The sequence below is a fragment of the Nipponia nippon genome, unplaced genomic scaffold, assembly GCF_047370975.1.
Source record: "Nipponia nippon isolate SJK-2023a ecotype South Korea unplaced genomic scaffold, ASM4737097v1 scaffold_11, whole genome shotgun sequence".
In the NCBI taxonomy this organism is placed as follows: domain Eukaryota; kingdom Metazoa; phylum Chordata; class Aves; order Pelecaniformes; family Threskiornithidae; genus Nipponia; species Nipponia nippon.
The window spans coordinates 5,802,889-5,817,584 of record NW_028262302.1 but is presented as its reverse complement, the minus strand read 5'-3'; the positions used below and the strand labels follow the sequence as shown (position 1 = coordinate 5,817,584).

The following is a 14,696-nucleotide window of genomic DNA, read 5'->3' as shown; positions in this document are numbered from 1 at the left end:
ATTGGATACCGTCCAGGCTAAAGTGTCTTTGGCAAGCTGAATTTGCAGGTTTCCTTGGATGTCAGCCAACTTGTACTTTGTATCTGCAGTGGGAGCAAGTTCTTGAAGGTTAGAAGGGAGGAAAGAGCATTCTTTAGAGGGCCAGTAACTGGGTTTGCATTATCAGTATTAAGTTTCTGACCCAAGGCAAACCCTATGCACCACACCATGTGTTTCAGAGGTCTTTTTTTTTTTTTAATGTAGAGGCATAGAATGTGTTTAGATTTGATCCATTTTCAAGGGTATTGTGCCCCTCATTGCTTTTCCTTTACTCTTTGTAGCTTCACCTTGGAATTTGTTTGACTCTAAACTGTTGTTGTCTGCTTCAGGGATGGTGGTTCCCTCCAAAACCAAAATTGTCTGCCATTTCTCCACTCTGGTGCTGACCTGTGGACAGCAGCACACTCTGCAGATAGTTCCCAGAGATGAGTATGACAATCCCACCAGCAATTCTGTGTCCCTGATAGATGAGCACAATTACAGCCTCTCCATCCATGAGGTGAGTGCAACCCCATCCCTTGCTGCTTGACTTCAGGTGAGCCCCCTTTATTAATTTGTTTTCTGTTTAGCTGGGTCCTCAAGAAGAAGAGAGCTCTGACGTTGTGTTTGAGAAGTCTGTGGTGTCCAATCGGCAGACTTGCGAAGTGTTCTTCCGACTCACCTTGCACTGTAGGGGGTGTTTCCATGCCTGCATCTCCTACCAGAACCAGCCCATAAGCAATGGTGATTTTGACATCATTGTTCTAAGTGGTGAGTCAAGAGCTACTCAGTGTTCATTCCCCAGGTGTCCTATTACAAGATTCTTTGCACACTCGTGTAGCAGAGCTAAATGTGGCTTCCCTGCAGGCTAGCCATGATGAATTGCTCAAGGCATGCCTATTCATTTAAAAATGCTAAGGTAAATTAATTTGCTGCTGATAAGGGAGATCTCTGAAGGCTGATATTCTGTTCCATCAGCAGATAAAAGTATGTGCATTTTTTCATGTATCTCAGGAGATTTACCTCTGAAATTAGGCAATTTTTATTGCTTGCTAGTACTTGGCATCTGAGCCATACCATAAGTGAGCCAGTCGTGTATTGTATGTTAAGCTATATGGATGAAGAACGCTGCATGTAACCTGTGTGCTTTTTTACAATTTTATAATTCCTGGTTTCTTCAGGAGTGAGCCAGTCTGCAATGTGGCTGTCACGTGGCTATGCCTTCAGGCTGGTGCTCTAAGACAGAGGTTCTGTATGCCTTTTTCCTTTTTTTCTTGAACAAGTCACTGTCTGAAGCCAGGACAGACAAACTGCTGTCTTGAAGTCTTTTCATCCCATTCCTGGGTTCTCTTTATCAGAGTTTCACTTGACCAGGTTCTCCTTTGGATGTGTAGCCTTTTCTTTAAAATCATAGTAACTAATTTGGTGGTGGTCTGTGGATTCTTTACTTTTTGATTCTGGTCTCCGTTAAGATTTACACAACTCTTTTATATCTGTTTCCCTCAGAGAATGAAAAGAACATTGTAGAACGCAATGTGTCCACCTCAGGTGTCAGTATTTACTTTGAAGCCTACCTTTATGATGCTCCTAGTTATACCAACACTCAGTGGCAACTTCCACCAACGCACGTGAGCTCCTCCCAGCGCCGTCCTTCTACTGCAGCTGAGGATGAAGATGAAGATTCTCCTTCTGACAGCCAAACCCCTGAGAAAGTGAAGAAACCTAAAAAAGTGTACTGCTATGTGTCACCTAAGGTAGATATCACAAAGTTACCACTCTTGAGTGCATGTTTAAAGTGCACCGCAACTGAAGAGCTTCCTTGTGCCCTATATCTTAGCTCCAGATTTAGGTGCCTCAGATTTGGTTAAAGGTTTGCCTAAGGCTAGACAGGAAATGTGGACCTCATGACTGAGAATAAAGTTCAAATGCTCCTTGAAGTTTTAGGACTCCATGTGCCTTTCTAGGTCTGATCCAAAGCCTACTGGGAATTTTCTCACTGATCGTTCAATAGATATTCTGTTTGCTTTTCCTTTGCTCTGGTGAGGTCAGACCTGCAATTCCCCTTCTCAGTTTCCGACACCTGTAGATCGGAACTTAGAGGAAGACACTTCTCAAATTTTATGTCTTTGTCCTGTTTCTTGAATGTTTCGGGGAAAAGGAAGAAAAATGGTCAGAGGACAAAGGGTAAATGTATACGTAGAAGAAGCAGGATTCAAACAAGTCAAGAGAAACTTAGGATTCTCTTATAGTAAGAATACGTTAACAGAAACTACTACCCCTTATTATTGCATTCAGTGAAATTAAAAAGAAAATTCCACTAAATCTACTAATAAATTTAAATTCACTTGGACAATGTCCACCCAAGGGTGTTAAGAGAGCTGGTTGACATCGCTGTGAGGCTGCTCTCCATAATCTTTGAGAAGTTGTGAAGATCGGGGGACATCCCAGAAGACTGGAAGAAGGCTAATGTCACCCCCATCTACAAGAAGGGCTTCAAGGAGGATCCAGGAAATTATAGGCCCATCAGTCTTATTTCAGTCCCTGGGAAAGTTATGAAACAAATCCTCCTGGGGGCTATCACAAGTCAAATGAAGCACGTGATTGGGAAAAGCCAACACGGATTCACCAATGGCAAATTGTGCTTGACAGACCTGATTGCCTTCTATGACAAAGTAACCTGCTCGGTTGATGTGGGGCGAGCGGTGGACATCGTCTACCTGGAATTCTCCAAGGCTTTCGATGTGATTTCTAGACAAGTGGTCCGTGGGGTGGGTGGGGAACTGGCTGACAGGCTGCACCCAGAGGGTGGTGGTAGATAGCTCCTTTTCCAACTGACAGCCTGTCACAAGCGGGGTCCCCCAGGGATCGATATTGGGCCCAACGCTTGTTAACATCTTCATAAGTGATTTGGATGATGGGATCAAGTGTACCCTGATGGAAGTTTGCTGATGACACCAAACAGTGGGGAACTGGGCGCTTCAGAAGGGAGAGCCACCCTGTAGGAAGATGTGGATAGGCTGGAAGAGTGGGCTAACAAGAACCTTATGAAGTTCAGCAAGGACAAGTGTAAGGTCTTGCACCTGGGAAAACATAATCCAGGGGTGCAGCACAGGCTGGGATCTACCTAGCTGAGGAGCAGCTCTGTGGAAAGGGACCTGGAGGTCCTGGTGGACAACAAGCTCAATATGAGTGAACAGTGTGCTGCTGTGGGAAAGAAAGCCAACAGGATGATGGGTTGCATCACCAGCAGAGATAAAGTCATTATCCCACTCAGTGCTTGTCAGGCCACACCTGGAATACTGTGTTCAGTTTTGGCCCCCACTATACAAAAAAGGTGTGGACAGGCTGGAGAGGGTCCAGAGAAGGACCACAAAGATGATCAAAGAACTGGGAAGCCTGCTATATGAGGAAAGGCTGAGAGAGCTGGGTTTGTTCAGCCTTGAGAAAAGGCTTAGGGGAGACCTTATTACCATGTTCCAGTGTTTAAAGGGTGGCTACAAAGAAGACAGACTCCCTTTTTACAAGGAGTCACATGGAAAAGAGGAGGGGTAATGGGTACAAGTTATGCCTGGGGAGATTCTGCCTGGACACAGGAGAAAAATTTTTCACCATGAGAACAATCAGCCATTGGAATAATCTCCCCAGGGAAGTGGAGGATTCCCCAACATTGGACACTTTTAAGATTTGACTGGACAGGATGCTGGGCCATCTTGTCTAGACTCTGCTTTTGCGAAGAAAGGTTGGACCAGATGATCCTTGAGGTCCCTTCCAACCTGGTATTCGATGATTCTATGATTAATCTATCGATCTGAACGCATTCTGAAAAATGCAGTGATAAATATCAAAATGAAAGACTAATCCAGGAATTGCTTTCCTGACAAAGAGAGAAAGAGGGCTGTGAAACAGTTGTAGGATGGAGGGTGTTGCTAGAGATTTCTAAATCTCTGCTGCATGCGGCTCTAGGAACTGACTTTGGGAATGAATGCTGGGTCTTCATGAGCTCAGCATCCTTTCATCCTTGGGGTATCGTTCTCAACTTCTGTACTCTTTTCTATTGCATTACCTGGTAAAGGACATCACCAGAAGCGGGTACTGTTGCAGGCTCCCTTTACGTGCCAAAGTTATCAATGCGATTCTGATGCTTGCATAATTGTATCCCTGGATATCTCTATATATACACCTAGAACATCTGTCCTGTACAGTAGATAGCTGTTATTATGCTGTTATTTCTTTAAGGGGTTGCTGTTCATATTTGCTTTGTTTCTGGAGAAAAGCTGCTCATCATTTTTTCCAGTCATTACAGCTAGAACAGGGTTGTGCAGGAAATGGTTTTGTGTTTTGTCTAAAGATGCTAAAATTTCATCTTAGCTTGCTCTCCAGAAGGCAGCAGTTCCACAGTTGTTAGTTATTTGTTCTGGCAGAAATACACTGAGAAGAAATGTCTGCAAATCTCCTGGATTTAGCATTGCAAGTGCTTTTTAAAAGTTGTTTGAAACAGTTGTGAATATTAGGGAGTAGTAGCAATAGTTCTGTTAGGCAGTGTGACTTTTTCCAGAACCTTTTTGTCAAGGCATTACAATGTCATCCTGAATTTATGCCTTTCAAGTGTGCTTAACATTGCTTTCCAATTAGACTGGTGATGTTCTACTGAACACAATGGCTTACTGCTATAAAATCTGTGTCACGCTGGTATCCCACATACGTCCTAAATGCAGGCAGTAAAGTCTTACTGACAAGCTGCTTGCAATTCTGTACAGCTTTAAAGTTTTTTTTTATGTATTGTGCCAGAGGAAGATGTCACCAAATGTTGCAGAAACCTATGCCTGGGGTTGGAGGGAGGTCTGGCCTTATGGATCTGTCTTGTGCCTCGTGTTTCAGGGACAACGCTTAACAGATGTGTGACCTTTAACGTTTTCTTTTCCTTGTGGTTACTCAGCAATTCTCAGTGAAAGAATTCTACCTGAAGATCATTCCATGGCGCCTTTTCACCTTTAGAGTATGTCCTGGCACAAAGGTGAGCCTCTCTGCATGTGGCTGTCTCACTGCACCTCCATGTTATTAGCTTGTGGTCCTTGTGAATGACAGTCTGGTTTTTGCTTTTGGAGAGAAAGGCTGCCACCCATAGAGCAACATTTTGTTGTATAAAATTCAGACCCTGGAATTCCCTCTCACTGCCTAAATTCTGCTAATATTTCTGAATAGGAGCCAGTTGTATCACTCCTTCCTGCCTTTTGTCCCAATCCTAGGCAAAAATCTTGGTTTCTTTTGCGTTTCTCTTGTTTATTTTCCTCATAACCTTGCTAAAATGCTATGACTGTGCCTGCTGAAGCCCCTAGGCTAGGGTGTGAGGTTTGAAGCAGCCTCCTAACTGGAGTGCAGATGCTTGAAACAGTGTTCTGTTAACTGCATCTGCATGGGTGAGCAAAGAAAGTCTTAGAGCGCAAGTGGTGTTGCTCTGTCTACTGAACGTGCTGTGCCTTCTGCATGATGGGTTTACCCTTTCTTGCATCTTTTTGCTGCTAGTTTTCATACCTTGGTCCTGACCCTGTGCACAAATTACTGACACTGGTGGTGGATGATGGGATCCAACCTCCTGTGGAGCTCAGCTGCAAGGAGAGGAACATCTTGGCAGCCACTTTCATTCGCTCTCTGCATAAAAACATAGGTAAAGGGGCGGTGAGGTGGGTACAGGAGTCAGGAAGTTAGCACTTGAGTCTGCTAGTTTCCCTTGGGAATGAAGGTTGTCAGCACTGAATGACCTCTGATGGGAACTCTGATTCCTGGAGTCTCACGTTCTGTTCCTGTTGGTGCTTCCAATGAATGTATTTCATCGTGCCAGCTGTTCCTTTTCAGTTTGGCTTTTCTGTCAGGCTCTTTGAAAGTGCACCTGTGAGTATCTGAATGTCAGTATGACTAACTGCAAACTGCCTTTAGAGTTCTGTTTCCAGACTTTGCTGTAAGAAACTCATCCTTGAGCTGTAAAGCTGACTTGTGCAGTTAGTCTTAGGAATGCCTTCTAGATGTTCAAGGTGTTGACAGCTCAGGCCTGACTGAAACTGTCACTATTCTCAGGAGGCTCGGAGACCTTCCAGGACAAAGTGAACTTCTTCCAGCGAGAGCTACGTCAGGTGCATATGAAAAGACCTCATTCGAAGGTCACACTGAAGGTCAGCCGTCACTGTCTACTGGAGTCGGTGAGTGTATAGGTCACTTTGCTTAAGCCCAATGCTTCCTCCGTCCTTTTTCTTCTGCTCAGTGCCTAAAGAAATCCAACCTGGCACGTGCTAGTGCAACCACACTAAAAATTATTAGTCCTTCTGTAAATAATCTCAAGGTAGCTTCTCTGTGTTCAGGTTTGGTATTGTGTGGGATGCTGTGTTCCTTCTCTACAGCCAGTAAGATCAGACCGATTTTTTAAGTAATTAGAAAACTTCAGCTCTGATAAATTTTTAAGGAACTCGTCACAGAGTCAATCAAGCCACGAGAGATGTCTAGGGTAAATGCACGCGTAGCCTGTAAAAGCAGGAAATCTGCTGGTGCTATTCTGTCCCTGCTTTACACTGGAAGGTACAGAGCCATTCAGTGAGATAAGCTGTCAAGTAAGATGTTACTGAGCTGCATGCATGAAACTCTTGCATTGACGGACTTCTAGCGGTGGTTCAGTGTGGTGATAAAATATTCTTTAGAGTCCTTGAGTTAAGTCTTCACCGATGCTGACCTGAGCTGATGAGTTTCTGAAATCAAACTTAAGAAAGAGTCATTCATATAATACAGTTCTTAACTGACGTTCTAAATACTGTCTGTGCAGGACAGGCAGTTATCCTAGCTTATTGTTTCCACATGTGTGTCTCAACAGTAATGTTATAAAGATGGAAAAGAACATTTCTGGGGAAAGCAGGAGTGGCTGGGATTTCCCTTGATTTACAGTCAGTAAATCTGTGTTTTGGACTATTTTCTGCACGTACGAGCTTGCAGTGTTTATGAGATTATGTTTCAGTTAATAGCTTTCTACAAAATGACTTCACTTCTAAACAGTATTTCCATGACTATTTTTTCCCCACTATTTTGGAAATTCCTGCACTGTCATGAGCACTGGTGTTACAGCCTAGTAAGACAAAATAAATTAAGTGCCATAATAATAATATATGAAAGCTTTAGTGTCCAAGGTTGACAGGCACAATGAATGTGACCAGTGCGTTTAGCCCAGAGGTGTGACTAGCGTGATGCTGTAACTGTTTTGAAGATAAGCTAAGCCAAAGCTACCTGTATGACTGAGGACTGCTGTGTAGCTTTTTTTAATTTTCTTTAATTGGAATCCGGAATCTGGACACAGGAAGTTCTAGACACTCAAAATATTTTGTTACTTTTTTGTATTGTGACTTGCTTTAAGTATGAACTCAGTGAACCCTTCAAGCTATTTTATAATGCTCTCTGAAATGTTCCTTCTTAAAATCTAACTCGTGGGCTGACAGTGCTTTACAGAAATTGCTCCTTCCCACAGGCATTTTAATACTTTAAACAATACTGTACTGCAGCCTTGAGAGGGATACATCTGTGCTGTGCTAAGACCTCGTGCTGGTTTTAAGATGAGCTGTATTTATGTGGATAATGTCTCATAACAGAGTATTAGGGATTGGCTTCTGTGGCTTTGGACAAATAAGAATTAGACCTTAGGAGTTACTAATTCTCAGTTTTATACTTTAGAGTACTAGACTATTTCTTGTTTTTTGTGTTGCTTAAATTGCCCATCCACATGTGCAGGATTGCATATTGGTTACGGGGTGCTAAGCAGTAATGGCTGCTGCTGTTTTCTTTTTTTTCTTTTTTGCAGTCTTTTAAAGCAACACGAAATTTTTCTGTTTCTGACTGGAGCAAAAACTTTGAAGTGATTTTTCAGGATGAAGAAGGTGAGTTATCCTGTGAATATATTTGAGGAGGAAGTGAAAGGAATGACAGTGGAGTAGCTTTAGTCTGAAATTCTGGTTTCTTGTAGTATATCTATCCTTTGTGGCTTTCCAGCCCTTTCACTTTCTCACAGATGTTAGTGAATTATCCTGCTGGTGCTATTCTATCCCTACTTTACGTAGGGACCTGAGGCCCAAATAAAAAATACTAGGACTAGGTTTGGAAGCAGAACCTAGAGTTCTGGAGTCCCTGTCTGCTGCTTTTTTGCTATGGAGCTGTTCATTGCAATGAGCTCTCATGTCAGGTAATTCTGAGCAGCATGCATGAAACTCTTGAATTGATGACACATGGATGACCAAGCTTGTTTTATCTTGTAGCTCTGGACTGGGGAGGTCCACGCAGAGAGTGGTTTGAGCTCATCTGTAAGGCGTTATTTGATACCACCAGTCAACTCTTCACCCGCTTTAGTGATAACAACCAGGCCTTGGTGAGTCTGCAGTTCCTATGCTGAATGCGCAGAACTGCATGCATTGACATGCTGCTGGTTAAATAGTGCTGCTGTTAAATTTATTAAGTGGTGTGCAACCTTACCCATTCTTTAACTTGCTTGCACAGTCACTTCCAGTGCCTTTCTCAAAGCTTTGCTCAATGATCTTAACCCATTGAAGTGTCAAAGAACTGGCTGGATGAACAGCAGAGGGTGGCTAGTCAGCAGGGAAGGCTGGATTTCTGGGCAAGAGGAGGTGGCATCAGAGTGTCTAGAGGTTTTGTTGGGTCTGAATGTTTCAGAATCCATTTCTGCTCTTATACAGCTTCTGGCCTGTGCATGTAAAACATTTTGTATTCTTCCTAGGCAGGCTCAGGCATTTTATTCCTATTGCTTGGCTTTGAGGATATTACACTGAAGCTCCTGGAGCAGCCTGAGAGATGCAGTGACTTGAACTGGTCCCATACTTTCTCTTTGTGCTATTCTTGTCTGGTACTTGGATGTTTCATTTTGTTTCCTCTTCGCAGGTGCATCCAAATCCAGGGCGTCCCACATATTTACGACTCAAAGTGTATGAATTTGCAGGCCGCCTGGTAGGAAAGTGTCTTTATGAATCATCTCTGGGAGGTGCTTACAAACAACTGGTTCGAGCTCGCTTCACCCGATCCTTCCTGGCTCAGATCATAGGACTTCGTATGCATTACAAGGTAAAGCTTCCTAGCCTTGTCTGAAGCCTGTATTGGTCTGGGGAGAGGTTGAACGTTGGTGTGGTAGAAGCAGATCCAGAGTCCTGGTTAACTATGTGTGGTTTTGGTTTTTTTTTTTTTTTTTCCTTCCCTCCATGTCCCTGCCTTCTTTTTCTTTCACACAGTATTTTGAAACAGATGACCCAGAATTCTATAAATCCAAAGTTTGTTTCATACTGAACAATGATGTGAGTGAGATGGATCTGGTCTTTGCTGAAGAGAAGTATAGCAAAACAGGACAACTGGAGAAGGTGAGCGAGGCAGTTCCTGAAGGTGGGACAGTTTAACCCCTTCTGCCTGTAGCAGGGGAGGCAGAGAACTCTGCCATGTGCCACAGAAAACTGAGCTTACTCTGGGCAGTAGCTCCTTGCTTGGGCTTATTCCGGTTGGGAATTCAGGTTTGGGGAATGCTGCTGGTGACACCCACGGTCAAGTGTTCTTCTGTTTTCAGGTGGTGGAACTGGTGACAGGAGGGGCTCAAGTACCGGTGACCAATGAAAACAAAATCTTGTATCTAAATCTGCTTGCGCAGTACAGGCTGGCCAATCAGGTTAGGGAGGAGGTGGATCACTTCCTGAAAGGTAACATGCTGTCTGCTCCCCGCTCCTTTCTGCCTGTATGTCCCAGGGATAGCGTTTGATGCTCTTGTCTTCTCTTTTCTTCCAGGTCTTAACGAGTTAGTTCCCGAGAACCTCTTGGCTATTTTTGATGAGAATGAGCTTGAGGTAACGGCTGGCTCCCTAAGCATCTCTATCCTTACTTCCCCTCCTCTCTGACAAATGAAGCGCTTTCTGGATCTGGAATAAAGCCAAAATGTTTCTCCTCTAAGCATTTTAAACATTTGTAATTTACACAGTAGCTGTTGCCTTGTTTCCTGAGCTCCTGCCTTTCTGACTGCGGTCTCTTGCCTTTCAGTTGCTTATGTGCGGTACTGGAGATATCAGTGTCTGTGACTTCAAGGCACATGCTGTAGTGGTAGGAGGATCTTGGCACTTCCGTGAGAAGGTAAGTGAAAGGGTTTTTCCCTTCTGCTTGCTGAAACTAATTATCCCAACTACAGTAGAAGAGAACTTAAACTGGGAAGAGATTTCTTGGTTGGAAATTAGGCTTCCAGAAGGACAAACTGGAAGATTCAGGGGTAGGACTGCACACATTATGAAATAATGTTTCTGCCCTAGAGATATCCTAGATACCCTAGAGATGATGCTTAATCCGTTACCAGCAGGAAAAAAATCATCAGCAGTGGTCTTTTTAAGAAAATCCAGCAAAGCACTAATTAAGAACAGTTCAGCAGGGAATCAGGAGGAATTGGTGGGAATTATTGCTACTGAAGACGTTCATGGTGATATACTTATCTCTAAGGGATGCTTGAAGATCATGATTGCAGCCCACGTGGAGTGTTTGGAATTCAGTGCTGTGGTAAAGACTACTGATGTAGTAGCCTAAATTTGTATCCTATAATTGTTCCCATCCCTCCCTGCCTTTCTTGGTGGGAGGGGTATGGGAATGGTAGCAGCTTCATTTAGAAAAATAATGGAAGCTGCCAAAACACCCAAGATGAGAAGAGATTGGGAGTACAGGCTTCTAGCTGTAAACACTGGGATGGTTCCACCTTCCTGCAAAACTACCAGAGGATGTGAAAAACCAAAAGGTGAGCGTAGTGCAAGAAGCAAACGAGCTTCTGCATTGTAAGCCTACCTCATTGCCTATGCAGATATTTCTAAAAATAAAATCTCTGTGGGGAGAGCAGAAGCCTTTCTGCTTTAAGGGAAAGGACTGGTGGGAGGTAGTAGCGTGGGCCATCTCTTAACTGATAAGAAGCACCTATGTATTACTTGCCTCTATGTGTCACCCTGGTAAAACAAAAAAATCGTGACTATTAGTAGAGTACTTGCTTGCAAGGTCAATTGACTGATCTTCTTTCAACTTGCTTATATGCTTATTTGATTTGCTTGACTGACCTGGCTTTACCTTTCCTGTTTCCTGACAGGTCATGAGGTGGTTTTGGACTGTGGTCTCTAGTTTCACGCAGGAAGAGCTGGCCAGGCTCTTGCAGTTCACAACTGGTTCCTCCCAGCTGCCCCCAGGAGGGTTTGCTGCACTCTGTCCATCTTTTCAGATCATTGCGGCTCCAACTCACAGTACTTTGCCGACAGCCCACACTTGGCAAGTATCCTGGGGTAGGACTTTCTGCATTGTGCTTTTGGGAATGACACCAGCTAGTTGTGGTGGGGAGGCAGTGTACAACGTGTAATGTGTGTGATGCTCATGTCAACCCATCTAAAAGCAGCTGATGGGGCTGGTCCGCTCTCAGATCTGGTCTGAATGGAGTTTTTCTTTTGTTTTACAGTTTCAACCAGCTGTGCCTCCCTACTTATGACTCCTATGAAGAAGTGCACAAGATGCTGCAGCTAGCTATCAGTGAGGGTTGTGAGGGCTTTGGCATGCTGTGATTTCCCCTTTCCAGGAGACCACTTAGCCTCCTGGCTCTTCATGGCAAGACCCAGGTTCAGTCCTGTGCTTGTTCTCCTTTCCTTCACATGGGCAATGGAGGCAGAGCAAAGACTCCATGTAAAGGAATTTGTCATCCAGAAGATGTCATGTGGCCTTTCTGTATCCCAAATATGTCATCAAGAGCTCATCTTTTCCCTTTCCTTCATTCTCCCTTTGGTTCAATGTGAAACAGCAAAAGGACTGTGGTGCATTCATCAAGGAGATATTGCACTTGATTTCCCTGCACACTGTAAACCCATCCTTCTGTGAGAAGATGAAGTTCATAAGCAGAAGTTACAGTGAGGTGCAGGAGATCTGCTGAGCTGCCATTATCGTAGCTCTCTGGGAGGAAGAGGGAAGACCAGCATGGAGCTCTGCTGGAAACCTGGCTCATGGGAAGCCTTAGTAACTTTCCATGTCTTGGCTCAACTCCCCCTTTGCTCCACTCCCCCAGTGATGGTCCCTGATAGCTCATCTAACTCTGACTCATGAAGAGTATAGGGTTGTCCATCCTTTCAGCACCTGACCCAGAAGGGTTTCTGATTCTCCTTCTCCATCTTGCTCTGGATGCTGCTGTTGCCTGTGCCACAGAGAAAAATGGGCAGTATCCACTGGAGGGAGTAATCCAGTGGGGAGAACAGTCTCATCGGAGCACAAGTGCTGGCCCTGACAGTGATCCTGTACTACCTCCGCCAGGGTCCAGCAGCAGAAGCGTCCTTCTCCAGCAGTGGCTGGTAATGAGCCTCTGCAAATGAACTGGAAGAGGAGATTCTCCTCCATTGAATGTTTCTGACAGTTGATGTTGCACAGGAAGCTGTCCCATGCCCTTGCCTTCTTTTCCTTTCCTCAGGAGAGAGAGTACGGGCATGAGTGTGATCCTTTAATGCTGAGCACCAATGCCTATCCCACATTCACCTTCAGGGTACGTATGTTATGTAGTAACAGTGACCGGTCAGTAAGCAGCTACAGTGTGCACTGGGCTTGCGTTTGTTGTTGGGGTGATGGTACTGGGCAGAACGTGGTACCTCCACCCCAGCATCCCACAGGGTCTTGGCTTCTACCTCTATCATGCAGCAGCCTGAGGCTTCTCCTTCTCTACTGCAGTTCAGGCAGTGTTTCCAGAGGGGTGCTGGTGCCTGGAGAGCAACTGGCTTTCTGTCCTCCCAATCTTCCTACTTTTTCTTCAGCTCTCCTTTCTTCCTGTTCCATTCAGTGCTGCTGGCTTTCCAGCACAAAACGTTAACTAGAACTTCACTCAAATGATCACTCAACAACCTGCACTCACCGTTGTCTGGCTTGTGGGAAGAGGAGTGGGCAGACCAGCATGAGAAGTAAACTTATGATTGGGGTGTATTGTTGCTGGTGGTCCATTCAGCCCTTCCCAGGGAAATAAAGGGGAATCTGGGAATCCTGATGAGTTCTTCAGTGAAGCAAAATTCAAGATCTTCAAGTTCTCAACAGTCCCTTAGACAGTTCAGGTCAGGAGTCAAAGGCACGCAGGAGTCGAAGTGTGAGAAACCTGCATTGCTACTGCTTGCAATGTAAGCTTTCACTGGATTATGGAACTGCTGGATTTCTTCCAGAATGGAGTCTTAGACTGGCATCCCTGAGCTAATTTTAGAACACCATGTTAAATAAAAGGTCACGTCATCCTCTTCTGCTGTCCTCAAGCCGATCCGGGCAGACTTCTGCACAGTATGGATATTTTGAAGTAACTGTGTGTGCTTTTCCAGTATAGCTTAGTTGAATTGACTGGGAATTTGGGGGAAACATTCTACATCTAGAAAATGTTTTGAAGGCAGCATCTTAGCCATTCTTGGGTTGAGTGTAATAGTTCTGTACAGAAAAAAATAAGCCATTTTGGTGCCAAAAGCAGCCAGCTGAGCATTGAGACTACTCAGGGGGATTTCTTTGCCTTGTGAATTCATTCCCTCACTGGCACTGAGGTGCTAGGAGGCTGCCAGCTTGAGAGTTCCCACTGTTGCACTCTGACAGATCACTTTAGTAGCGGCTGTTCTCCCTTTTTTATTGCAGGCTCCATTCTGCAAGGTCCTGACCTCCTTTGGGTGGAGAGTATGGTACCATTTTATTTACACCGCAGGTGGCTTCCGTGGTCAGTAGAGTTACAGCTCCTGTGTTATTCGTGCCACTACTTCACTGCTTTCTCCAGGGACCGAGAGGAGGTGGCAGTGCTTGGCTTAACTCCTGTTCGTTGGGAGGTATAGCTCGGTGCTGTTCCCGTGTTGCAGCCTTGTCTTGGAGTCTCACCTGGTGAGGACGTTTCCAGCCTTGTGGCTATGGGCCAACTCTGCCAGTGAAATCTTCCTCAGGAATCTTCTCCCTTCTTCTCTTGAGCTGGACTTTTTTATTCTGAGGATGACGTAGTTGGACATTGGGCAGTCTTCCTCTGCTGGAAAGAGCTCCTAAATGCTTCTTGTTGCATTGCAGCCAGCACCCCACGCTTCCCAGCAGCTGTGTGGATGCCAAGGACTCTTCTTAACACAAGTGCAGTCAGAACTGTGATGGGTGCTCTTAGTCAACTAAACTCATCCCCATTGTTTCCACAGGCCCCTAGCTGGCCCCATGTTTCTGAGATCCATCACAATGTTTCTAAACTTGTCTCTAGCTTTATGCCCTTTCCCAGTGCAGTCACTTTTTATGCTGCCCTTAATACTGGCAATGGGGATGTGCTTTGGTCACCTATACTGTATGTTACTTCTGGCAGAGGCTCGTTAATTTTCTTTTTACTCTTTATTTATTCCCACTTAATAGAGGTCCTTCTGTAGAAATCTTTAGGATCTTGGTATCATCTCAGACAGGTTCCGTGTTTCCTGAAGCTGCTTTGAGGTGCAGAGGGCCTGGCTTCAGCCTGTACCTGCAGGCCATGTTGCATGTTTTTAGAAACCAGGAGCTGTGGATGATACAGGTCAAATCCTAGTTCCCTCTGGTGAATTTCTGGCAGGGTTCAGCCAAAATTTGGAAGCCTGTGGTTGTAGTAGCTGATTTTGTAAATAGTTTGTATAATAAATAAAATATTTTAAAAACGC

At 44.6% G+C, this 14,696-nt stretch overlaps 2 protein-coding genes across 16 annotated transcripts in view; both read left to right on the top strand.

Moving 5' to 3' along the window:
• The window catches only part of AREL1 (apoptosis resistant E3 ubiquitin protein ligase 1), a 24,186-nt gene extending 9,490 nt beyond the window's left edge, over positions 1-14,696 (top strand). For 10 of the 13 annotated variants that reach the window (XM_087747314.1, XM_087747318.1, XM_087747322.1 and 7 more), the window contains 15 exons: positions 369-538; positions 609-789; positions 1,525-1,772; positions 4,955-5,032; positions 5,542-5,683; positions 6,091-6,212; positions 7,850-7,925; positions 8,301-8,410; positions 8,938-9,117; positions 9,282-9,407; positions 9,608-9,737; positions 9,823-9,881; positions 10,072-10,161; positions 11,147-11,322; positions 11,507-14,696. In XM_087747314.1, the coding sequence (XP_087603440.1) occupies positions 369-538; positions 609-789; positions 1,525-1,772; positions 4,955-5,032; positions 5,542-5,683; positions 6,091-6,212; positions 7,850-7,925; positions 8,301-8,410; positions 8,938-9,117; positions 9,282-9,407; positions 9,608-9,737; positions 9,823-9,881; positions 10,072-10,161; positions 11,147-11,322; positions 11,507-11,609 (1,991 nt within the window). In that variant the 3' untranslated portion in view covers positions 11,610-14,696. Of the gene's footprint in view, positions 1-368; positions 539-608; positions 790-1,524; positions 1,773-4,954; positions 5,033-5,541; positions 5,684-6,090; positions 6,213-7,849; positions 7,926-8,300; positions 8,411-8,937; positions 9,118-9,281; positions 9,408-9,607; positions 9,738-9,822; positions 9,882-10,071; positions 10,162-10,334; positions 10,479-10,518; positions 10,804-11,146; positions 11,323-11,506 lie in introns of those variants that run through there. The other 3 variants (XM_087747323.1, XM_087747315.1, XM_087747319.1) reach the window with 3 other exon arrangements.
• Positions 12,440-14,696, top strand: part of LTBP2 (latent transforming growth factor beta binding protein 2) — a 96,522-nt gene continuing 94,265 nt past the window's right edge. The window contains exon 1 of one of the 3 annotated variants that reach the window (XM_087747307.1): positions 12,440-12,571. The gene's annotated coding sequence lies outside the window, so the exon portion shown is untranslated. The remainder of the gene's footprint in view (positions 12,572-14,696) is intronic. The other 2 variants (XM_087747308.1, XM_087747309.1) reach the window with 2 other exon arrangements.